This window comes from Pan troglodytes, chromosome 8 (genome assembly GCF_028858775.2).
Source record: "Pan troglodytes isolate AG18354 chromosome 8, NHGRI_mPanTro3-v2.0_pri, whole genome shotgun sequence".
Lineage (NCBI taxonomy): Eukaryota > Metazoa > Chordata > Mammalia > Primates > Hominidae > Pan > Pan troglodytes.
In genome coordinates this window covers 73,138,468-73,165,244 of record NC_072406.2, presented here as the reverse complement: position 1 = coordinate 73,165,244, position 26,777 = coordinate 73,138,468, and the positions used below count along the sequence as shown (strand labels likewise).

At 41.3% G+C, this 26,777-nt stretch overlaps 1 protein-coding gene across 35 annotated transcripts in view; it reads left to right on the top strand.

Annotated features, from left to right (window-relative positions):
- RHOBTB1 (Rho related BTB domain containing 1) overlaps nt 1-26,035 on the top strand; it is a 141,036-nt gene extending 115,001 nt beyond the window's left edge. For 13 of the 35 annotated variants that reach the window (XM_063817591.1, XM_063817594.1, XM_063817590.1 and 10 more), the window contains 5 exons: nt 590-708; nt 8,741-8,891; nt 11,759-11,847; nt 14,510-14,615; nt 15,149-17,380. In XM_063817591.1, coding sequence (XP_063673661.1) covers nt 590-708; nt 8,741-8,891; nt 11,759-11,847; nt 14,510-14,615; nt 15,149-15,318 — 635 coding nt within the window. In that variant the 3' untranslated portion in view covers nt 15,319-17,380. 35 annotated transcript variants of the gene reach the window in all.
- Nucleotides 26,036-26,777: the final 742 nt, after the last annotated feature.

The following is a 26,777-nucleotide window of genomic DNA, read 5'->3' as shown; positions in this document are numbered from 1 at the left end:
CCAATTTGCCCACAGTCCCAGCTACTTCAGAGACTGAGACAGTAGGATTGCTGGAACCCGGCAGTTTAAATCCAGCCTGGACAACATAGCCAGACCCCCCCAACATCTCTTAAAAAAAACAGTAATTCGGTTACATTTCGGTATAGCATACGAGTAGAGCATATTATAAATGTAAGGTTTAATTGAGTATCAATAAGTAAAATGGTGTAAATTAAAAATATACATAAAACAAACATGCCAAAACGTTAACAAGGATAAATGAGTGGTCATCATACTGTTCGTTCCACTGTTTTATATGCTTGAAGTTTTGCATAGTAAGGAGGAAAAAATATTCCCTCCTTTCTGTTACTTTCTGGTTCAGAGAGTTTGCGCCATGACTTTATGTGTGGTGATGTCAAATGCAGCATGCTGCCTTAGGTGGGAGCTGGGTGTGCCAAAGCTCAAAGATGGGGATTGACATAAAATCAGTAAGTAAAGACATGCAAGAGAGAGTAAGGGAGACGCAGTTTGGTGGCTACGGGAGCAGAAGCCTTGGTTGAAGCTCTCAGCAAAGTTGGCTCATGGTTGTGTTTCCTCAATCCCTTGGCAGACGTGACATTTAAATTGGACGATGGAGCCATCAGTGCCCACAAGCCGCTGCTGATCTGTAGCTGTGAGTGGATGGCAGCCATGTTTGGGGGGTCATTTGTGGAAAGTGCCAACAGTGAGGTACGTGCCTTCCTAAAAGCATAGTGGTGTCTTTATGAACGTGTGTGTGCCTGTGTATTTATATAAAGTGGGTAAATAGCCAGATGACTGTAATCCTTAAACTGGCTCCATGAGTGGTCATCATACTGTTAGTCATAATCATAAGGAGCTATTGCTCCTTAGTAGTGCTTCAGGGTTTGGTCACCTTTTTCTTAGATCTGCAGTTTTGAGGAGCTATTGTTTATTGGTCACTGGTGTGGGGGCACCTGGGTGCTTTACATGCCATGTATCTTTTCATCCTCAGAGCCGTCCTCATCCATGAAGACAAGATCAGCTGTACCTCTTGGCAAATGTCACCAGGCATGGTACTATCAAAACCAAGTACAAGAGGAGCATGTCTCCCAGTAGTTCAGAAAGGGAAAAGAGTTCTTCAGCCACCTAAGTCCTGGGGCTTAGCTATGCCCCTAACCAGACAGGGGACCTTGAGAAGCCGCATTCTTGTGCCTCAACCTCCTCATCTGCAAGCTGAGGGATGCACTAGATTGTCCTTCAGGTTACCATGTGCTACAGTACTGTCTAAGGCTCTGCCCTGACTCTGCCTGTGTTGAGGGGATATGAGGGTTTGTTAACTTTAGGGCAACAGTAATGGAGCAAATGTTTACTCCCCTGAACACACCTCTCAAGGTACTTAGGTCTAGCGGAAGCAGCTGCATCACTTGTCAGCCACTGGCTCTATCTCTAGAAGAGACATATGCTTAGAGCAGAGCAAACAGCATCTTGGAGACCCTGTGTCTTTGTCTTTCTTGTTGTTTTACTTTTAACTGACAAATAATAATAAGTGTACATAGTTATGGGGTACATGATGTTTCAATATACATATACTGTGGAATGATCAAATTGGGTTAATTAGCCTATCCATCACCTCAGATGTTTACCATTTCTTTGTGATGAGAACATTTAAAATCCTCTTTTAGCTATTTTGAAATATACGATACATTATTGTCCACCATAGTCACCATACTGTGCAATAGAACACCACAAAAAAATTACAGGTGCATTAGACTATATGCAACTGCGGTCCTAGGTACTTGGGAGACTGAAGTGAGAGGAACACTTGAGCCCAGGAGTTCAAAGCTACAGTGAGCTATGATTGTGCCACTGTACTCCACCCCAGGAGACAGAGTGAGACCCTGTCTCTAAAAAAAAAAGACAAAAAAAAGTACACTAGAATTTATTCCTCCTATCTAAGTGAAACTTTGTATATTTGACAGATGGCTTTCCTTTCCCCATTCACCCCCTAATCCCAGCCTCTGGTAATCACTCTTCTACTCTCTACTTTGGAGTTCAACGTTTTTAGATTCCACATATAAGTGCAATACTGTGATATTTGTCTCTCTGTACCTGGCTTATTTCACTTAACATAATGCCCTTTAGGTTCATCCATGTTGTCTTGAATGACAGAATTTTCCTCTTTTTTAGGGCTATATAGTATCCCATTGTGTATAAGTACCACATTTTCTTATTCATCCATCTGTTGATGGACAGTTAGGCAGACTCCATATCTTGGCTATTGTGAATAGTGCTACAGTTAACATGGGAGTACAGCCTCTTTGTCTTTTTACAAACTGTTGGAAAAGAAAAAAATTCAATTCAAGCACTTCTAAATTTAGGAGTGAGCAAGCATTTTTGTGGAGTTTTGCAAGTATTTTTAACATCTTTTTTAAAAAAGTAAAAATAAAAACATGGGTACACCCATCCCATTTATTGTCCTAAGAGGCTTGTTTTGCTTGTCTCAGCATCTTTCCAAACTTTTCAAAGAAATGCAAAAAACAATAGCTAACTTTTCACATGAGGCACTAGCACAAGAAATTCGAGCACTCCCATTGTGACCCAGGAGCCTGCATTTGCATCCCCAAGTAGGGAAACAGAATCCTAGAATCACAAGCCTTGGATAGCAGGGGATGAGAAGATCACTAGGCCACTCTCGTGCGTCCATAACAAACTGCAGCTGCTCCTAAACCAACCCCCCAGCAAAAGGCTATCTGCTTTTCAGGGAAAAAATATTAGAGTTATCCTGATGGCCTCTTATGGTGTCTAACAGCCTTTCTAAACCAGGAGACTCTCACCTGTGACTAATGAAAATCTCTCCTGAGCTTGGGTCAAAGGTGTTTTGGAGCATCATTACTGAGACAACTGCAGCACATGGAATCTGCACAGTTACAGGACTGTGGGACATAAATCTCAACTCCTCCACTTACAAGTGACTTCGGCAAGTGACTTAACCTTTCTTGGCTCTAGTCTCCCGATCTGGAAAACACAGTTATAACCCATACTGTGGTTGTGGGGTGTAAGAGTCATTACTTGCAAAGCAGTTCAGAAGCATTAAATAAATAGTAGCTGCCGCTGGACTTATTCTGATGTTGTTGGTAGTGATGGTATTCTTTACCTCTTGTATCCAGAAAAAAGCTAGGGTAGCCACCAATTTGTAAAACCTCATCCAGTTGGTATTTGACTGACTTCAGCAATCTCTGGAGATAAAGAGCTGGGAGGATTGCTCCCCTTCTTTGTCCAGCTCACTGAAGTGCATGCTGATTGTGCAGCAGAGGACCTGCTATTCACAGAGTAGGGAGAAGTTGATCGAGGTCAGGAACGCAGGCACAAAGGGACACTGTCAGAGCTGACCTCACGAATGCTAATCTCCTTTATCCCTTCCAAGAATGGACTGTAATCGTCTCCAGATTAAAATGTGCAGTAGAGGTGACCAAAACAAAAACTTGGCAGCAAATGTGAATGCACATGTATATGGTTGTTTGATAGCCTCTCCTGGAGGAGGCCACCTGTTTAGCACACCCTGCTGGAGAGATGAGGTCCCTCACCACTTAGAACTGGAGTTGAGGCTAATAGGTTTGTATACATTCAGACCAGCTCAAAAGACAAAGACCATGGAACCAAGCCACTGAAGACCTGTGCCACAATTCCTTTAGCCAGTATATTGAAAATGCAATGAGCTGTCGACATTCTCGCCCCTTCCCGTCCCTTCACTTTATTTCCTGTGTAAACTATAATATAGTCTCAGCTTGACCTTGGGGAAGTGGCTCACTCTAAACCTGTTTCCTCATCTGTAAAATGGGGATAACAAGAAAACCTTTGTCAAAGGGCAGAGAAGGCATGAGAGGACATGTGTAAAGCATTGAATTTGATGCCTAGAACATACAAATATTCAATAAATGTTAGCGACTATTATGCTAGAGTTTTCTTGTTAAATTCTTTCCATACGGGGTTAAGGGTATTTGTCCCCGGAAAGCTCTAAGTTAAAAAGCCCCCAGTTCCCTTTCTGAACTAGGAAAGTACAATACAGGTGGTTATAGTTGTAGGGGAAAGGCACTCAGTTAATGCTACATGATTAACATAGGTCCATGTTCACACTTGGGATTTGGCTGTTGTAGGCCACCTTTTAACTTTCTATTATCTTGAGAAAATCTGAAAATCTGATGCCAGCCACCCTCCCACCCCCGACACCATGAAAATCAGCCGTTTTTGGAGAATTAATAGAATTAATGTGCATATCCAGAAAAGAGTGAAATATGCCTATGTCCAATGATTTTAATTTAACTTTTTTGTCATTTAATATTCAGGAAAACATTGTATCTTACTTATATTTTTTCTCATTACTTTTAATGTAGCAGTAAGCATAATTCTCTCCCCAGAGGTACTCAGCAAGTGGTTCATTAAAAATGCATGCCTGGGTTGTAGTAAGCAATGCTTTGGATCTAGGATACTTTCTCATTCTCTATGAGACTGCCTCTAATTATAAGCCTAATAGTCTCAGCTAATCTTCAAATTAAAATTTTAAACCAACTAAACTGCAAGATAGAACATTGTTTAGGGTAGCATTATATTCTCTTTGATCACTCTTTTTTTTTTTAAGAAAAAAGAAACTATATCCAGCAGGTAGGATAGAAATTTTTTTATTCCATTATTTATGAAGCTTTGCTTATATTATTTTTAAAGTGCTATAAATAAAGGTCTTTCTGTTGTCATGCAGTTAATTATAAATGTTGAAATCACAGAAACGGGCTTTTATAAAAAATCAGCCATGAGGGGAAAAAATGCATGTTCCAAAAGTGTTCTTAGTTTATTCTAATTTAATGTTTTTTTCTAAAGGTCCCTAATGTTGTTTGCCAAAAAGAGCCATCACTTCAAAAAATGTTAACGTTATATTCAGCAAAAAGAAGATAGCAGGTCATAGGTGATTACAAACATCAGAACACTTTGAGGGCATTGAGGGTGTTTGGGCAGGGCTGCTCACTGGAATCTGTCATCTGCTGCAGCCAGAAATAGTTTCTTTTTATTTAGGATGTTCATTTTGCTATTTCTTCTTTAAGCAATGACTTAGAACACACTCTTGCCAAAAAACGCTAAGGTAATCTGAAGATTTTCAAAACCCAGAGTTTCCGTGAAGAAGAAAAAACTTTTAATAGCATCTATTCCAAATTCCTCCCATGTAACGGATGACGAGACTGAGGGTGAGAGAGGGTGAGAGATGTATCAAAGGTCACACAGCATTTTAGTGATCTATCCCTGGGCCTGCCCCAGGCTCTTGCGCTATCACGAGAGGCATTGTTTTCAGAAGCACCAGACATCCCCATCTCTGAGAGAGCAGGTATTAACAGGAAGCTCTGGGACTTGGTATATTAACAATTACTAACATCTTAGAGCACTTAGCGCTTTGTAAAATATGGATACTTTCACTATTAAAATGGTTCAAATTTTAAAGTTTCACAACTTAACCTTCAATTATCTAAAAAACTATACTAATTGTATTAGTCCATTTTCATGCTGCTAATGAAGACATACCAGAGATAGGGTAATTTATAAAGAAAAAGGTTTAATGGACTCACAGTTCCACATGGCGGGGGAGGCCTCACAATCATGGTGGAAGACAAAAGGCACATCTTACATGGCAGCAGGCAAGAGAGAGAGAACCAAGTGAAAAGGGGAAACCCCTTATAAAATCATCAGAGCTCATGAGACTTATTCACTACCACTAGAATAGTCTGGGGGGAACCACCCCCATGATTTAATTATCTCCCATCAGGTCTCTCCCACAACACTTGGGAATTATGGGAGCTATAATTCAAGATGGGATTTGAGTGGGGACACAGCCAAACCATATCACTAATCCAAACATTATTTCATCAAAGAAATGAAATGTTACATGTTCCTACACACAGAAACAAATTTGTATGGATATCTGTAAATAAATCCATTATTTGTGTAAGATAAATGCATATGTATGTAAACATATATGTATGCGAGCATACACACAGTGTAACTGGTGCTAGATTTAGTTGAATAATTAATTATTCATATGTACATACAGCTGGTTGAAGGGAAGAATAATATTCCAACATCTGTGTATTGCAGATGATCTAGCATGCACAACAGCTACTTTATTTCAAAATAATCCCAGTAATAGTTTCAACTCATTGAGTTCTATTTGTTGTCGAGGTTGTGCTGGAAACCTAAAATGATCATGCTTGTCAAATCGTTTATGGTAATGACTTATGTAACTTATTTATGGAATCATAATTGTCGTTTTCACCAACCATGTCTGAAAGTGGGGGATAAATTTCTTATTATTTATAGGAATTTTTCTAAACCTTCCCTATGATACGTTAAGGGACGGGTCTACCTATCTGAAAGGATATTCCCTCTCTGAGGTGTCTGGTGGCTGCATAGGAGAATAACAAAGAAAGTTTCTATAGCTTAAACAGCTCTGGAGCCACACTGCCAGAGTGCATAAGCCATAAGCACCTTGTAGAATGTGGGGCCATTATACATACATACATACACACTCTCTCTCTCTCTGTCTCTCACTCTCTCTCTCTCTCTCTCTCTCACACACACACACACACACACACACACACAGTCATCCCTCAGTATCTGTGAGGGACTGGTTCCAGGACCACCCCCCCAACTCAGACAGCCAAATCCATGAGTGCTCAAATTCCTCATATAAAATGGCATCGTATTTGCATAGATCTGTGCACATCCTCCTGTATACTTTAACTTATCTGTAGAGTGTTTCTAGTACCTAATACAATGCAAATGCTGTGTAAGTAGTTGTTATACTGTACTGTTTAGGGAATAATGACAAGAAAAAAGTCTGTACATGTTCAGAACGGAAGCAGTCATGCCTTTATTTTTCAAATATTTTTTATCTACAGTTGGTTGAATCCACAGATGTGGAACCCACAGATAGAGATGGCTGGCTCCATGCATGTGTGTGCCTGAGTGTGTGTGTGTGTTTGTGTGCAAGTGCATGTGTATGGAGAGACAGGTGCAATCATACAAAATATATAGATGTAACCATGTTATAAAGATGTAATCATACATAATATATAGATATATATCTTTATATGTTGTATAGATGTTTATTAAGTACCAGAATTAAGAAGTTCATAACTGGCCAGTCACAGTGGCTCATGCCTGTAATCCCAGCACTTTGGGAAGCCAAGGCAGGAGGATGACTTGAGGCCAGGAGTTTGAGACCAGCCTAGGCAGCATAGCAAGCCCGCCATTTCTACAAAAAAAAAATTAATAAAATAAATTAGCCAGGCGTGGTGGCACTGCCTGTAGTCCCAGCTACTAGGGAGGTGGAGGTGGGAGGATTGCTTGAGCCCAGGCCTAAGCTATCATCAAGCCACTGCAGTCCAGCCTGGGCAACAGAGTTAGACCCTGTCTCAAAAAAACTAAAATAAAAAAGAAAGAAAAAGAAGCTCATGATTGTTCATCCTTTTGAAGTAGAATTCTTACAAACCATTAATAAAATATGATGCTTTATTGTTCTGTAACTCAAACCTTTGTTTCCTTGGCATTAAACATTTCCAGCACCGCAGAGAAATTCTGAACATACACTTTCGCATCATACTCCCTGGGTTTAAATCCCAGTCACTACTTCCTAGCTCTGTGACCTTGGACACAAGATTTAAATTAACCTCCTTGAACCTCCATTTCCTTTTCTGTAAAATGGCAAAAGTAAGTCCCTTCTCTCTAGGGCAGATATAAGCATCAAATTAAAGAATGTGTGTGGAAATCTTAGTGCAGTGCCTGGTGCATAGATGCCTTCAATTACGATTAATGTTTATAATTGTCAATGTTCCAAAAATCCAAGTGGTACCATTCTGAACTACTCCAGGGCCTGTCTCATGGAGTTACAGACCTAAAATAAAGAGTAGCTGCTACGCAGTGTACATCTCCATTAATCCATGCCCACCTCTACAGCTCTCCACCTCCCAGGCAGTGCCTGGCTCTCTGGCGAACTCCAGCATGCATTTATATGGACAACTACAGGCACTCAGGAAGGAGACTGTGGGAATCCTACAAGGGACAGTTCACCTGTACCCAGTCATACTCCCCTGGAAGTCCCAAGCAAGGAGTCCTTTGGATTCTCTGAATCTACTGATAACTGATAACGTTCCAGTAGTTCTGAATCCATGTGGTTGTAGTAAAAAATAATGAAGTGTATACGTTGTGTAGTACATTGTAATATATTGTGCATACACTGACAGAATTTCGAAATCAAGCTGGTCACTGTGGCAGCTAGGGTGGTTGCTCATCCTCTCTTTTGACATGTTGGAGAGCTAGGCTCCATCATGTCAGCAACAGTGTGGTTTGCAGCTCCCCCCAACACCTGTCATGTTGCTAGGAGATTTCTTTCCCCACAGTAGAGTATTATAAGGTGCTTGGCATGAGGGCCCCTAATGTCATCATACATTTCCAGTCCATTTGTCTGATTTAGAAGTCCAAATAGTCATTTAAAAATTCCACATCAGGCTGTGTCAGGCAGCTCCACTCTTTTGTCAACTACAAATCAAACCATTATGTTTAAAGTCATAAATACTGAAGGATTCCTATGCACAGCCTCAAAGCAGGTGTCCAACACTCACCAATATCAAGTCACACAGGATATTTATAAGCAGCATAGCCTGAAAATGTGCCCACTCCCTGCTTTCTGCAGCAGAATTTAGCTTTTTGTATAACATTTCAGGTGTATCTCCCGAACATAAACAAGATATCAATGCAAGCAGTATTGGATTATCTCTATACCAAGCAGTTGTCTCCTAACTTGGATCTGGACCCGCTGGAATTAATTGCCTTGGCAAACAGATTTTGCCTGCCACACTTGGTTGCACTTGCAGGTAAGGATGATGACTCAGGGCCATGCAGTGTCTGTCATATTTATCAAAATCACATTTAAATAAAAATATTCTTACAGAGAATAAAAATTGATTTTTTATCACCCAAAATAGGACTGTCTTGTGTAGAATGATATGAATTAATCAAATTGCATCAGACAGCCCAATTCAATTCAACATATATTTCTTAAGCACCCACTCTGTGGTGGGCCCTGTTAGGTGATACAGCTATGAAGGTGAGTAATGCATGACCCCTGCCCTTGAGGCACACGCTGTATGCATGCTGAATCATTTGTGCACCCCAGAGTTTGAAATAAAACTATTTTGTCAACATTATCTCCATAATAAGTGCACAGACACAGTCTTTAAGAAGGCAGTAGATGCACCGTTTAGGAAAACAGATGACAGAGCCAGATTGCCTAAGATCAAACCCTGACTCCACCATTTACTGACCAGGTGACTTTGTCCTGTAACCTTAGCTCTGTGTCTCAGCTTTCTCGCTCTTTAAAATGGGGCTAATATTATTCAGCCATAGAGCTGTTATGGAGATTAAATGAGTTAAAATATAAAGTCCTTAGAACAGCGTCTGGCACATAGTAAGCATTATGTAAGTGGTTTTCTTAAAGCTATTTTAGAAAATGTTCTGACATTGTCAAGTTCATTTTGGGAGAAAGAGAAAAAAGGGAAACTTGGCTTAACTTCACAAAATCTTATGTATCATTTCTAGATTTGTTCAGTTGGGAAGCTGAAGCAGGTCTGCATAGGATATATGAACTTAAATGCCTCTCTCTGGAATTCAGATCTTCAGCCTCATTCACTTTACACCAGAGGAGTTAAGTTGCAAGCTGGGTGTTTATCACAATGTTTAGTTGATTCCTATTAACCACCAAAGCAGAGATAAACAGTGCCTGTCTTGTTCACTGGCCTTTCTTCTGAGTGCCTGAGCATATTAGCTTTCGATAAATATTTGTTGAACAATTGAATGAATGAAGATGAATGTATGAACAAACCAACGAGTCCTATCTGCACTTGACTTTCTGGCAATGTCTTTAGAAAAAATAAAAGATTAATTTCTCTGTCCTCCAGATTTCTACTACACACAACCACCTGGAGATCAAAGTCCTCTCTTTGTCCTACTTCCTCCCCAGTTAGATAGAAAGAGCGAGTTGAGGCATCAATATTAGATTTATTTTTAAAAACTGTTTTTAACCAATATACTTAATAGATCCAAATGAGTGCACTAGTTTTTTAAAATACTCACTCTGGGAGGCTTCCATGGGCAATTACTTTTTTCAGAAACATGAGTTCCAAGCCATCTAACTATCCACAGGTTTTATAAATTATTCCTGAGGATACATTTTTATTTATTTTTGAAACTGTCAAATGTAATTTGGAGCCAAATCTGCCCAACAAGGTTTGTGATCAATCTCAGACTAGTACCAGTTTTGCTTAAATATTAAGTCTGGCAATGAAAACATGGGATTGATTTCTCCATGAAAGTTTTTTTTTTTAACTGACCCAAGTAAAGCTTTTTGTGTGAACTCTAGACTTCTATGAACATTTAGTTTAGTTATTAAATGCTATTATTACTGTTACGATTATTTAATATACAGCTTCCCAAGATGATTCCTTTAATCCTTTATAGTATTTGCTTTGTACTGTCTAGTGTAGAGTGTTTAGAACATGGTGTTTAAAAATCAGTTTCTAGAGTGACAATGCTTTGTGAGCCAGTGTTAAATAAATGTCAGGAAATGTTGCAGTTACTTAAAATGACAAAGCCCAGATGACTTCTCTGGGAAATTTAGTTCCAAATAGTTCAATCTAGTTGAGGAGGTTTGTGCCAAAGAAATCATTCCATTCCCGATACTGTATTGACCAGATATAGGCATACTGACCAATAAGCATGCAGAGCTGGAGCAGAAGGTAAGCATGATTTGGACAATGTGCTGGATTAGAAGAACAAATGCAATGCTACAGATGACATCAATGTCAAAGACCTAGAAATGCTGAGCCAAGGCTGTACCCTCACACGTCAGTCTCAGAGGCAGGTGACAGCCCTTACAAAGGCAAGAGATGGCCTAGCTTCAGACCATAACGTAAATTCAGCTTGGAAGCCTTGGACTCAAGCTCCCAAGCAGAAATGGCTCTTCCTACTGCATTTTTGTTAATTCTAACTGCAGGTCTCCCCAGTCTTTAGAATCCAAGAGGCTGAACAATATGTTATCCATCTGTAGCTGTTGAGACAGACGTACGCAATCACATTTTTAATTCCTCAAATAGACTCATTCCTCTGTCACTCAACCTCTTCACCATCAGGGGTATTAAGGATTGCAGTGATGTGAGTGGGGAAACTGTCAAACAGGAGCGTGTCTAAAGTCTAGAGGACTCTAGGAAGGTGCTAGACTGTTTAGAGCCACTCCATCCAGTAGAACTTTCTGCAGTGATGGAAACATTTCATATCTGGATGGTCCAAACAGTGGCCACATGTGGCTGTTGAGCACTTACTGTGGCTAGCGTGAATGAGGAGCTGAACTTTTAATTTCATTTAATTTTAAGTAATTTAAGTTTAAATAGTCTCGTGTGGCCAGGAGTTATCATCCTGCACAGAACATTGCAGGGCTGGAGGATTCTGGCTATTTCAGAGCCATGAACTAGAGTCCCCAGAGGTGTGGGTGAAGTGGCTGGCAGCAGAACCCCAAGTAGTGAAAGACCACACATCAGAGCAGCTTCTGGATTTAATTCAGATGCCTGCCCAGAGCTGTGTCCCACATTTCCTCCCTTCTTAAGTCGTCCCAGACCAACCCTCCAGGCAGGCTACCTGGCTCGCAGGGCGTGGTTTAATGTTCTCCTGCCCCCTCTCTCTTCCCCAGAACAGCATGCCGTTCAGGAGTTGACCAAAGCCGCCATGAGTGGCGTGGGCATTGACGGAGAAGTGCTCTCTTACTTGGAATTGGCTCAGGTTTGTAACAGTTTGCTTTTTACCTTTTAAGTGTGTTCAATCAGTTCATTTAATGCTGATAAAACATTCCATTGTTGCATCTGTCTAAATAAAGATGTCACCACTGAGTCACAGAGGCCCCCTGTGTACACTAAGAAGATCTGAGAGTTTTACCTTTTATGTACCATTCAGCCTGCTGGGCTTCATTTGAATAAACAAAACGGTCCCCACCCCCATGCCAGTCCCATTGTCCCCTAAGGCACCAGCTTCATATGTAGGAAAATCACTTGGGGGAGGTTTTGTCTCTCCTCCTTCTTTGAATTCTTGGACATGTATTTGGCCAAGAAGAGACAGTTTCTAGAATTCCATGAAGCCCCGTAGTGCCTCCCCTGTTAATGAACATCTCATTGCAGCTGTTCTGGAGTTTTCTAAAGTCAGAAGTTGCTAATATTGAGATTGTAATAACATAATCCCAATACAGACTTGCCCTCTTCTTCCAGAGAAGGTCCAAGATTCAGCTTCAGCTTCACCATGGAGTAACTTCCCCAAAGCACAAGCTAAACTCTGCCTCACTTTCCTCACCCACAGGAAATGGGATGACAATTTGCATCCTACCAACCTTACAGATTATTCTGAGAATGAAGTGGGAGAGAATGTTCAAGAGCGAGCACTGAAGAGTGTAAGCCCTCTTACAATGCCAGGCACATCTGCAGAATTATCTAGTCCCTGCCATAGGCTGATTAACAATGAATTTACACTCTGAGGAAACTAAGAATAAATTCCTCAGTCTTTTCTTCGGCCTGTTGGGTTTGGCTTCCTGTGCTCCCTCTTTCTGTTAAGACAATGACTTACTAAGTCTTAGGTCAGTCCATTTAAATCAATATTTCTCAATCAAAGGAAAGGAGATGGTTTCAGGGAGAGGAGGTGGCATCCAGCAGGTGCTGCTCAGGCCCTTCCTACTGTGGCCAGAGGAGATTGCTCTGGTGCAAAAGGGGGAAAAGGCGGAATTGAACTTTACAGCGACCTATTCATTATGACTTAGCATTCAACAAGTATTTGTTATTTTTCTCCCCAAATACCAGGCACCGCCCTAGGCAAAGGCTGTGTACATATAAATGGTAGATCCTCTGCCCCAGGGCAATCATAGGCAAGTAAGGGAAACAGACACAAACACAAATTATTAAAATCCAATTAGGGATTACAGTGAAACTGAGAATAGACATCTAATGCAGTCGAATCAGCAAGCCCCCATCAAAACTGGTTGTTCACACTTGGAATTTGGGGTCTTTTGAAACAGTTCCAGGGGATGGTTTATAACCTGTACTCTCTCCAGCAAGTATTCCTCCTAGAGAAAAATGTAATGATCCAGAATTTCATATTGGGACCATTCACTTGAGGGAATGATTTGCAGTTGTGTCTGTTTGTTGCACTGTGTTCCCACCTTACCCCCATACACACCCACTACAAGGAAATAATATGATTATTGCTAAGCCCTGACAAGCCTTGGCAGGAAGAGCTTAGGATGGATTCTCCCATGCTCATTCATTAGACCCTAACCTAGTGATGTGCTGGTAAGTGTTTAACAGTCAGCTTGAGGGCAAGTGGGACCCCAATCTGTTGCATTTGCCAATTTCTGTGATATAAATACTCCCATCATGGCTGATGATAACATATGAAGTCACTAAACTCAAAGTAGGGAAGAAATGCACACAATTGGCTCTCTCAAGCTGGAACAAACCCACCTGGCAGAACACTGCCCCAGTCTTGTTTTCAGAGAGAAATCTAACAGCAAGAGAAGTTGGAAGCACCAGCTAAAACTGTCTCTGATGTTTGGGTTGTGATTTTCAGTGAGTCTCTTGAGTGGGTTTCTGAGGTCTCTGGCTTTTCTATTGGCCTCACAGTGGAGATATGGGGCCACAGAGGAAGCATGCTGTAGGTTCTAGGGATCCACCTGACCAAAGAAACATCAAGAGCAACAGATAACAGAAGGGAAGTCAGAGAAGGGCACAGACAGAAAGTGAGGGATCGCAGCAGGCCCACCAGGTCTGGGGAGGGAATGGGGGAGTAGATAGTTGATTTTTGAGGATCTAGTCTTTTTTAATCATAGCCACCTCAGCTGCCACCTTCCTGAGCATTACTTAGAATGGAAGGGTGGAGTATCTGGATCTCTCCACTCTGCCCATACCGCCTGCTCTTCTTATGTAACCAAAGGAGAGGTATAGGACAGTCACACATTCTGCAGTCTCCTCTTTCGGATCTTGGCCCCAGCAAGCTGAGCTCTGACATGCGACACGAAGTATTCCATTGCCAAGGCTTCCTTAAACAGAGATGACATCGCTGCTTTCTGCTCTGGGCTGGTGCCTTCCAGAGGCCACGGTTGTTTAGCACTAGAGGGCCAGGTGGCGGGGGGGGCGGGAGGGCGAGGCATACTTGAAGCTCGTGATTCGATATTAATTATTTTTGTGCACCTATGACAGCAGGGAAAGGAGGGGTGTGCCCAGCACTACATTGGCTGGCTTTGGAGCCATGGCCAAAGTCAAAACATTGAGGTCAAAACAAGAGGTTTACCGAATTAGTTATATAAGCCCTTCATTTCTTTTCACCCTTAAAATGGCTTCCCCAATTTCTTTGTAGCCCCTCTTTAGAAAATAGTCTTACCCTCCTTTTGCTCACTTTTCTGCAGTTTCACAATGCCCACCAGTTGGCCGCCTGGTGTTTGCACCACATCTGCACCAACTACAACAGTGTATGCTCCAAGTTCCGCAAGGAAATCAAATCAAAATCTGCAGGTGAGACTGTGTGAGGCCCCCATTCATCCAGCTCTCCTCACCTCTCATGGAAGCTTTTATCTTCTGTGTCCCTGGAAAGGAACATGGTCAGCAGGCAGCTCATGGATGATTCCTCGAGACTGGCTGGTGGTCACATATTAATGTGAGATGACATAAGGAATTGAAGGCTGGGAATTCTCTTTGGAGAACTTGATGATGAGGGGAGTTGGGTGGGCTAGAGTCCAGGGTGCCCTGTTGCAGAGAGTGCAGAGGTGGTGGGCTTCCCCTTGTTTAGGGAGACAAGCTTAGGAGCAGGCTTAGACTCTGAAATCAGGTGGTCCTGGGTTCAGGTTCTCTGTGCCCAGCTGCATGACTACAGGTAAGAGATTCTTCCTCTCAGAACGTTAGTGTCACTTTTTGCAAATGGCCCTAATCACAGTCTCTGCCGCATCACGTTTTTGAGAGGATATTTGAGAAGCTTTAAGCTCAAGGCCTAGCACATAAAAGGCATCAATGAACCGCAGGTCTTATGGTCTGCATCTTTCCTTCACCAGACAACCAGGAATACTTCGAGCGGCACCGCTGGCCCCCTGTGTGGTACCTGAAGGAAGAAGATCACTACCAGCGTGTGAAAAGGGAACGAGAGAAGGAAGATATTGCACTAAATAAGCATCGCTCAAGACGAAAGTGGTGCTTCTGGAATTCATCTCCAGCAGTGGCCTGAAGAGGAAGAGAAAAAAAACAAAAAACAGAAACCAATCGGTAATCTGATCCACCACTTTTCAAAGCACTACTGTAAAATTCGTCTTGTTAGAGATACGACATAGTTCAGGTTTCGGGCACTGACCTTCCTCCACTTTTGTGCATTTATCTTTGTTAGGATCAAAGCACAAGCTCACCATCAATGAGCCTGGACAAAAAGGGAAGCTGACTCTCACTGCATTCCTTAAACTGATATGTATATTTTTTTTGTTAGGAGGCTTAATAAACTTTAGTCTGTTATTTTGTTTCTTTTTATACAAAGAAAAAAAATCCAGCTTTCATGTTTCTGATTCCAAATTGGAAAATATTTTTATATGGTCTGTTGTATTTTGTTGAAATGAAAATACTGTGTATTACTTTATTTTACAGGCCACAATTGACTATGAAGTCACCCTGTGATTCTCTTTGCCCACATGACCACCGAGCATTATTACGTAATTAGAGGGTTATCCTTTTGTTGTGAAAGGAAGGAGGGGACTGAAATCTCCCAAAGTGCAAATTGGAGAGTGTTTAATCTTTGTTCTGTTGAATAACATCGGTGTAATTACAAAGTCAACTCCAAGAATGTGTATTTACAATATTTGCCGTGTTAAGTGCTGGTAATTATATGGTTATATGTGCCATGTAAAATATAGTGATATCAAATATTCTGTTGTTTCCAATGTCTAGTTTTAAGAGGACAATCTTTATAATCATTAGAAGGGCTTATTAAATCCCAGCATTATCCAGGGCAAACTCACTGGTGGACCTGAATACATAAGATACCATTAGTGCGCTGGTGTTCAGATTGCTGTATTAGGGTTTACATCTCTCAGTATTCCTTGAACTTGCCATGCTTCTGCATGCAGATTCTTCACTGACTTGAATTGAGATGGGCAAGGGAAAAGGTCCCTGGACTCCCTCCTGCCATCTACAGGCTTGTCACATCTCACCACCAGAAACAGGCTTCCTCAGGCTTCTCACCTGTGGCCAACTTCACTTTGTAAGACCCATATTTTTAACTCTTCCCAGGGAAAATTCATGTTGCTGCAGAAGTAGGCTAAGGCAGACCACCCACTTCTGCTGAAATGCACTGGGAGCCTGTGAAAGCACAAAGCTGGAGGCTGGGCGCCTGCGTTCTCCTACACGGAAAGGAATCTAATTCCAAGAGTCTAGGAAATGGTGCTATTGTGAGTTAGTTCTGACTCTTTCTCATTCTGAGTTTTCAGTGTTAAACTAGGAAGTGTGACAGCAGGGGAGCTTTCGTGAGGCAGTCAGTCATTGCTTCTCTGTAAATTAAAATGTTACAGCACACACATACACACACACAGAGAGCATTTCAAGGCCACAGCTCCACACCTGCCATGGGATGTTAATGTGGCAGGGGGTGGGGCTCATTCTGTTGGGAGGTCAAGTTACCAATGCCAAGGACTGTTGATTTTGTTTTTATTTTTATTTTTCTTCTAGCTTTTCAGAAGATGGAAATGAGACAGTTGAGTCCAAACCCCAATGCTGACAGCCATATGCATTTGAAAATCTATCTAGATTACAGATGGGTATTTATTACTGGCAGTGGAAACACCAGATAGAAGATCTTAGGAGAGGCCCAGAAATGCATCACCTTGTCATGACAAAAGAGGAGGCAGTAGAGTAGGGATAGTTACAAATGCATCCATCTTAATTTTTTTCAATAGGCTTGTAAATCTTATTAATGGAAGGAGAAAGGAGACAGGAGAGGATAAACGTCAAGATGCAGAAGAATTGACATGTATCCCATCATAAAATGGTAGAAGTTGAGTTTTCAATGAGTAGTCATAGTTGAAATTTTACAACCAAAGCTCCCATTTGATTGTAATCTTGCCAAAATATAATGGACGTATAAATGAACTTGGGGTATAAGCAATAATATCCACTAGTGTTGTTATCAGCTACTGTAACCAAGTGGCTGGTTCATTTGGTTGATGCTGATTATGGCCTTTAACCATGGTGGTTTGTTGTGTGTTTTTTATTTCACAAAAAGCCAATAAAATTGTTTAGCTATAAAATGCCTCCAGTTTTGTTTTAAGGACAGACATCATATTGTGTGTGTGATTTAACAGCTTTTTTTAAACTATCAAAACATTAAGGGTGCTGGGTCATGGGGGCTTGTGCATGCTCCAGTAACAAAGCAGCTTGAATGACTTGTCATTTTTGTATTGGGTATTGTCAGCAGAGATTCCAGTGTCATAATGTAAATGAAGTGCCTGGTGCTTTGCTCTTGGCTAATACAGTATGTCACTAGACATAGTACTGCCTGGGGCCAGAGAGCAGGTTGGGGGAGAAACTAGAACTATCCTACAGGACTTAGTATAATCTGGGTTTGGATAATTTCTGCCAGCAGTTGAGTGATAGGTCTGAGTTGTTGAGTTCCTGAAAAGTTTCCTGCAAAGCAGGTCTGAGAAAGCCTTTGTGAAAATATCTGGACAATTTCTGGACTTCTAGGTAATACAATGTTTACCCAAGCTCAGAAGGAAGAAAGTCTCAGTGAGATGTCATTGAGGGACTTTTCTGAGTGACAGGCTACCCATAACTGTATGGGAAGGTGCTGACCACTGTAAGAAATAGCTGTGAAAAGAAAACAATGAGATGTCCAACACATTTCCACCTTTTAGAGGTGGATGGTCCCAATCATGGCACCTTTTACATAAAGTATACCGGTTTCTTCTTACCTTTAGAAAGTCTTGGTCTAAGTTTCTGGGAGTAATGTCTGGCAAATCATCAGGGATGTCAGCACCCTTATGTTGGCATTCTTTTTCTTTTATACAACTTCAGCAAAGTTTCCTATACTGGCATTTTGAGAACCACAGACCCTACTGGTCTAGCTGGAACTCAAATATTTTCATTATGGACACTCAGAAGCAAAAGTCCAATGTTTCTAAGAGATTTTTTCATGCTTGCTTCCAATATATGGTATATTAGTTGTCAAAATTCAGTTTTTCATCACTATGACATTGGCTAGGCAGAAGAAATACTACTAGTCAGAGGAAAAAAACAAAGTGAATCTTGAGTTTGGAAACAGTTTTATGAGTTCAGCACTTCTGAATGAATGCTTGCCTGCAAGCTGAAGATTTGCCTGCCCTTTTCATGAATTGGATTTTTTTTTAATTGGCACAGAGATAGATAGATAGATGATAGATAGATAGATAGATAGATGATAGATAGATAGAGAGATAGAAGATAGATAGATAGATGATAGATCCAGATCTCCTAGTTGGATGTTAGAGGGTAAATAGCAATAATTTCTCTTTTCTAGAAGAATGTGACTATTGCATAAAAGTCATAGAGGTAAAAGTTAGCCAGAGAGAATGCATTTGTGTTGTATGTCTATGTGTGTGTAACCAGAAACAGCATAATGAAGAAAAGGGCAATTTAAAAAGAAAGAAAGAAAAAAAGAAGGAAGGGAGGGAGGGAAAGGGCCACTGAAGAAAGACACAGAATTGAATTAAACACTGTGAGCCAAAGATATATTATGTATTTCAAAGTGCTAAATTAAGTCGAGAGATTACTGCATATCCCTCGACTTAATTTATTGTATGATGAAGACAGCTTTCTTGAATTTCCAATTAGGAAGCAGGTGATATACGCATCATGAAAGGTTTAGACTTAGAAGTGAAGACACTGGTGTGGCAATACTAGTGACCTCCTTTAAAAGCTACACTTCTGTAGAAGTAATGCTATATCCCTTGGCTGCATTAGAAAATTCTCCCTTGTGCTGACAGTGCTTCTAAATTGGATATTTTTACTTGAGCCATTTAGATGCATAGTTTTTTACTGGGCTAACATACAGGTGCTCATCAGTTAGATATTTATAGGCTGTAGTCTATGAAATATGAAAGTAATTTATGAACAGATAACTCTTGGGTGGAAACCAAGCGATCATGCAGTTGCATATCCACAGACGTGAAAGAATTATCAACAACAGTAGCAGACGTGAAGCGACTTGCCTCTCCTGTCGTTCAGTTTCCACAGCGACATGGATTTACAACAGAACATAGATGAAATGGGTGCTACCTAAATGTGGCCCCATGCTTCGAAGGAGTATTTAAGTTCTTTGAATATGTTCTCAATCCCAAATACAAGAATGGTTAGATATTACAGGCAATTGATAAGGACAGAACTTGATTCATTTCTTTCCACTTGGAAGCCAACCAAAGTTTGACTATTCTTAAAATTCCCTCCCAATATGATAAAAAATAAATATATCCTTTGATTTGATGATTCATGGTAGTCCCAATTAGGGTGATACTCCCCTGGAAGGTTAAGTTCAACTGTCATGTGAAAAGATACACAACTTCTCTAAGCTTTAGTCATCTAGAAAATGGGAACAGATATCACTGAGTTTTCAGTACAAGTTAAATGAGATGACTTAGGTAAGGCACCCATATGCCAAGTATCTTGGACATAATAAGTACTTAGTGAATGGAAGCGAAACACAAATGAAATGGAACCTGTGTGCTCAGCATTTTTGACCTTGGTTTTCAAGGCCAAAACCAAGGCCAAAAATCCAAGAGAGAAGACAATCATGCATGTTGCAGAAGAGAGCAGTGTGGTCTTTTCCTGCCAGTCTCTTCAACCAAATGCTGACCTTGCTGCTTAGTGCTTCACGACAGTGGTTTAACAATTAGAAAATAAGAGCTATGGTAAGGTAAATAATAATTATTATTAATAATAATGGGCTGGAGGGAAAGGTGGGTGGTGGGAGAAAAGAAGAAAGGGTGACCCTTTCTAAGAGAACATTTCCCCTCACTAGGGCCTCCATGTTTTCTATTAAGTAAAGTCAGCCCACTTCAGGGCTGAGCTTGGCTGAACCACTGATTCACTCGGGAGCAATTCGTTTTCATTGCTCCCAATCATTTTTTTCTTACTTTTCTTGAAGATTGGATGCAAAAATTCTAGTTAGCCATGCTTCTCAGTGCTTGTCACACTGTCATCCTCAGTCAACGCAAGGCCCTCTCTTTTTATATTTTCTCTTTCTTCCAAAATACCCACTCCCATCTTCTGTTCAATGTATGTCTTTAAACATGTGGGTTTCTTTATATACAGTGTTGTTGCCTGTGCATAATTGTTACACAAATGGTGTTACATAGCAAATTTCCTTCTATCTACTTTTCTGACTCCACACTGTTCTGGAAATCCAGCCATTTTACAATGTGTGCATCTAGTCCATGGCTCTCCAGGGCTGCCTAGCCTCCCATAGGCTGCATCCACCCCATGTGGTTCCTCCATTCCACTGGTGATAGAACCACTAGCCAATTCCCATTCCTTGGCGCTACAGTGAGCCTTCTTGTACATGCCCTGGGTCCAGATCTAAAAATGAATTCCAGGCTGGGCACAGTGGCTCACTCCTGCAATCCCAGCACTTTGGGAGACCAAGGCAGTCATATCACTTGCGGTCAGGAGTTTGAGACCAGCCTGGCCAACGTGGTGAAACCCTGTCTCTACTAAAAATACAAAAATTAGCCGGGTGTGGTGGTGCACACCTGTAATCCCAGCTACTCAGGAGGCTGAGGCAGGAAAATTGCTTGGGCCCGGGAGGCAGAGGTTGCAGTAAGCCGAGATAACACCACTGCACTCCAGCCTGGGTGACAGAGCGAGACTATGTCTCAGAAAAAATAAAAATGAATTCCAGGTCCCACTCCAGATGTACTGAATCAAAGCCTCCCAAGGTGATAGGCATGTGTGGGAAGGGAACACTGAACTCAATGACAAAAATCTTTCCCTACCTTAGCACTAAGACAATATGCAAAGAATCTGAAAGGCTATGGGCCAGCCTGGAGACTGGTTCCTCTGACCAGCAAGAAGAGAAACTAGGTTTAGCTTCCTGCCATCTGAGAGGCTTCAAGAGGCTTCCCTGATTGTGAAAGTTGTTACCTATTACAATGAGTTATTCCATCCCATCTGGCCTTGGCCTTTTGTATCATCTGACCCTCGTGAAAGGCAAGAGGCCAAGATGACTTCTAAAGAGTTCCTTGAATACTAAGATGCCTGTTTTTCTGCGTTTAAAAAACTTCCCTAGCTTGATTTAATCATGTCACAATGTATTCAGATAGCAAAGCATCACATTACACACTATAAATATATACAATTTAATTTGTCAATTATACCTTAATAAAGCAGGAGGAGAAATTCCCTAGTGAGATTGTGCACATGTGTTGAAGGATATCTTCTAATTTTATTTTACATATGAAATCTAAAGAAAAAGTAAGCTTCCAGTACAAATTTTGGAGATTGTTGAAACTGTCTCGGAAGTCCTAGATAAATTATTTATTGGACATAAAACATCCCTATCTCCTAGTTTCCTGTGCCCCCACAGAGCATGCCACCTAATTAGATGGAGAGTGCTGAAATCACTATGCTTTCTCTCTCAGCCCCTCTCCCATTACCAGGTTTGGACCCCTTTGCAACTGTCACCAAGATATCACTTCTCTTTATACACCTGAGATTTCTTTTAAAATAAGTAGTCAAGCCGGGCACAGTGGCTAAAGCCTGTAATCCCAGCACTTTGGGAACCCAAGGCAGGCAGATCACTTGAGGCCAGGAGTTCAAGACCAGCTTGGCCAACATGGTAAAACCCCATCTCTACCAAAAGTACAAAAATTAGCTGGGCATGGTGGCAGGCACATGTAATCCTAGCTACTCGGGAGGCTAAGGCAGGAGAATCACTTGAACTGGGGAGGCAGAGGTTGCAGTGAGCCGAGATCCCACTACAGCACTCCAGCCTGGGCAACAGAGTGAGACTCTGTCTCAAAAATAAATAAATAAAAATAGATAAAATAAAATAAGTAGTCATCTGAAATTTTTAACTCTTAGAGAAATGGGCTTAACAATCCAAAAAAGAATAAAAAAAGAAAGAAAGAAAAATTAATGTGAGCTTTCTCCTCAGCAAATGCTGTTCCGCTGGTTGCTTTTGCTCTTTTTTTTGCTTATATTTGCATAGTTACCCCAGTGGCAAGGTCTCAGGCATGTTAAGATGCACTTTTATATGCTCTTTCAGTTTTATTCAAATGTTTCCGTTTTATTCAAATATTTCCATGGCCAACTGGATGGATCAATGCTGTAAGTCTTGGCACCACTCTACCAGAGTCCAAAAAACTGATGTGAGACTCATCATAATAATAATAACATTTTTGAGTCTATGTTACGGCCATGCGTTGTGATAAGTGCCTTGTTTGCATTTGTCTCATTTAGTTCCCACAACCGCACCTTATGGGGAGGATAGTGAGTTCCCCAGAAACAGAGCCTGAGGTGAAGATTCCCAAGCAAGTGGTTCACTTAAGAAATGCCCTTCCATGAGACCAGTAAGTAAGGGGGCGACTGGAAAGGGTGAGAAGCCAAGCCAGGAAGCCCCACTCAGTCTGGTCTCAAGGGGTGATCTGGAGTAAAGACTATGCCATAGAGGGGGCTTTTATATTCCTGCACTGGTGGTCGAAGGCTAAGTGCTCAGGCAGTGGAGGGGGAGGGGATAATGGAAACTCCGAGCATTTCAGGCCGGAGGCAGGGAAAGCAGCTGCAGCAGCATACGAGGAGTCCTGCAATGGGAGTCTCCAATGTGGACTCTTAAAGGCAAACCGAAGAACACAGAAGCTGGGAAGGGGCACCCAGACAAGTTTAAAAGGATGCAAGGGACCAGCCAGTGGCTCATGCCTGTGGTTCCAGCACTTTGGGAGGCCGAGGTGGGCGGATCACCTGAGGTCAGGAGTTCAAGACCAGCCTGGCCAACATGGTGAAACTCCATCTCTACCAAAAATACAAAAATTAGCCAGGCATGGTGGCAGGCACCTGTAGTCCCAGCTACTCGGGAGGCTGAGGCACAAGAATCACTTGAACCCGGGAGGCAGAGGTCGCAGTGAGCTGAGATTATGTCACTGCACTCTAGCCTGGGCAACAGGGCAAGGCTTCATCTCAAAAAAAAAGGGGGGGATGTGAGGACCCCACGGAGGAGCTCAGATTGATCTGTGCACTAACCACTATTTTGAAAATCTGAGAACAACCTAGACTATTTGATGGGACACACTAATGGAAGTTTTGTGCACTATCAGCAGACAAAAAATAAATACGGATGAAAAAAATTGCATCCTCTGTTGCCGCTGTGTAAAAACAAAAAAAAAAAAAAACAATTTAAAGACCAAAAAATAAATTCATTGTAATTAATGTCTCAAAGTTATAGAACCTAAAACATAATTATTTGTACTCCCCCCAAATAATGTACATAAGGCTTATTTGAAAGGGCCTCATTAAATTTCCTCTAAATTGTGCAAAACAAATTTCATGATTTACTTGAACCTAAATGAATTTCTGCCACACAGCATTTTATAGATTTACAGCAATTTCTTTCTAAAAAAGCCCAGGATGGCAATTCTAGTTCTCCACCACCCCCATCATCACCCTACACATGCACAGAATCAGTCCAGGAGAAATGAATCAAAAACTAAAAATGGGAGGTAGACTTTTAAAACTTGTATTTAAATACCAACAGCCTGATTTCCATGGGTTTTTCTGCCTGATTTTTATTTCACCCACCATATGACAAAAGAAGAAAGAAGAAAAGAAAGAGGAGAGGGAGAGAGAGGAGGGAAGGAAGGAGGGAAGGAAGGGAGGGAGGGAGGGAGGAAAAGAATGAAAGAGAGAAAAGAAAGGAAAAGAAAGAAAGGAAGAAAGAGGAAAAGAGAAAGGAAAAAGAAGGAAGGAAGGAAAGGGAAGGAGAGAGAGAAATAGGAAAGAAAGAAGGAAAGAAAGACAGAGAAAAGAAAGAAAGAGGAAGTAAAGAGAAATAGGAAAGAAAGAAAGAAGGAAAGAAAGAGAAAAGAAAGAAAGAGGAAGTAAAGAGAAAGAGGAAAGAAAAAAAGAGAAAGAAAGGGAGAAAGGAAAAAGAGAAGGAAGGAAAGGGAAGGAGAGAGAGAAATAGGAAAGAAAAAAGGAAAAGAAAGAAAGAAAGAAAAGAAAGGGGAAAGAAAGAAAAAAGAAAGAAAAAGAAAGGGCGAGAGAGAGAGAGAGCCCTTTCTTTCTAAAAGGCTGAGCATGGTGGCTCACACCTGTTATCCCAGCACTTTGGGAGGCGGAGGTAGGCGGATCACCTGAGGTCAGAAGTTCGAGACCAGCCTGGCCAACATGGTGAAACCCTATCTCTACTAAAAATACAAAAATTTGCCAGGCATAGTGGCAGGCACCTGTAGTATCAGCTACTAGAGAGGCTGAGGTGGGAGAATCACTTGTATCCAGGTGGTGAAGGTTTCAGTTAGCCGAGATCACGCCACTGCAGTCCAGCCTGGGTAAAAGGGTGTGAGACTCCATCTCAATAAAAAGAAAGAAAGAAAGAAAAGAAAGAAAGAGAGAGAGGAAAGAAAGACAGAAAGAAAGAGAAGGAGAGAGAGAAGAAAGAGGAAGGAAGGAAGAAGGGAAAGAAGGAAGGATGGAATGAAGGAAGGAAGGAAGGAAGGAAGGAAGGAAGGAAGGAAGGAAGTCATTACTTAGAGCCCATGTAGAACCCGACCTGACTCCTAGTTTTAATAAACTAACAAAGATCTTCTCCAGCTCCAACTGCCCAAATTCTAAGCAACCCTGCCAGCTGCAGCAAGGAAAGGCAACATCTTTCCTTGGATCATCTTTCTCGTCTTATTCATGCATTTATGTTGGGAATAAAATGGTTTTATTGACCATTAGATCTTGCAGTTTGCTGGGGGAGGGGAGGGAGAGTAAACATTTGAACTTATTTTAGTGGGTATCTTTTTACGTTCTTTCACAGTTTGGGTGAGTGATGGATACATTGGTAATATGGGTGAATGATGTTTCTATATGTAATAGTAACCTTTGTTGAAACTAGCTCTTTCCAAAAATGGCATTTATCTCTCAGTTTCCACAGGGATGTTCTTCTCGACTAGGCATGTTCCAAAGGAGAAATGATTGCAATCACAACCAATTAGGATCTCTGTCCTGTCTTAAAAACACTCAGCATGAGCAAGGCCTTCAGATGAAAGCCATGAAAAGATTAAGAGGTAGATTCCATTGAAATCTACCCAGGAAGTGAAAGCCTGCCAGGTTAAAGATAATTTCAGATCTCATTTCTCCTAAAACAGACCACCTAATAACAGGCTCATTGATCTTCAAGTCTGGAGAATACATTACAGCTGTCAGTTTCCCCTTCCCACCTTCTCCCTCACCCCAAGCATCTAGGCCTGGCCCTAGAGAAATTCCATTTGACCAATATCGGAACATATGCAAACAGATGATGCAAATGAAGTTCTAGATGTTTTGTGGTAGGATAAACGGAAAACAATTTCCAAATCTTACTGAGGTTCAAACAGAACGTCCTATAACCTAAAATCTCTGCCTTCCCAACTGACTTTCTCATCTTCACCCTATTTTGCAGGGAGGTAACCGGTTCCGTCAGTTCTGGAAATTTCTTCCACCAGTGTGGTGCCAATTATCTACCTCTTATCTTGGGAAGCCTGGTGATCATATCTTGATTCAGCCATCCTCCTGCCTTGCCAAAGGCTTGATCTGAAAATTATCACAAATAATTTCAATCCATCTAGGACTTTTTGAACTTCTATATGCCAAAAATAGTATGAGACTCAGTCTGTGGCCTCACAGAGCAACTAGTATCTGATTGTACACACCCAAATACCAATACAACAATAAATGAACATACCCAAATTAATGCTATAGACCAGGTATGGAAAATTGGTTTCATCTCATCTACTGACCCAGATCAGTAATGCATGATTGTGTTATGAGGGATTCTGAGGCACAATCCAAGGCAAAGTTTAAGGGCAAAGAGGGCTGAGATTGTACAATAGCATCTGATATGGCTCTGCGAAAATGAACTAGTGGCATAACTGTCAAGTGTTTATTCATTCACAAATATTTATTGCACTGATACCTGCCTAATATGTGTTGGGCACTTCTCTAGGCACCAATGTCCCTATCATTATGGAGTTTACATTCCTTTGTGGGAGGTGTGCAATGAAAACTAACAAACTAATATGTATTTTTATCAGGTAAGTGCTAGAAAGGGAAAAAAAGAAGAGGATAGAAGATGATTAAGAATATCATTTTAAACAAAGGTAGTCAGAGATATTCTCTCCAAGGAGGTATTATTTGAATAGAGACCTGAATTAAGAGAATTTGGAGAAGACACTGGGGATAGTTGGTCTGTGCTCCACAATGTTTGTAGCCTCAGCTAAGACTTGAAGGCTCTTGGCTGAGACTTCAGCAGGGCTGTTGACTAGAACACCTGCATAAGTCTCGCCACATGAATTAAGTGAAGATGTGAGTCCAGCAAACAACTAGGAAAATGGCATCTGGAGGCTAAGTATGTGCAAAGACCAGAGGACAAGACCCGACTTAGTATATTAGAGGCTGGTCAAGAAGACCTGTGGCCTGGAGATAAATATGAGCAAGAGG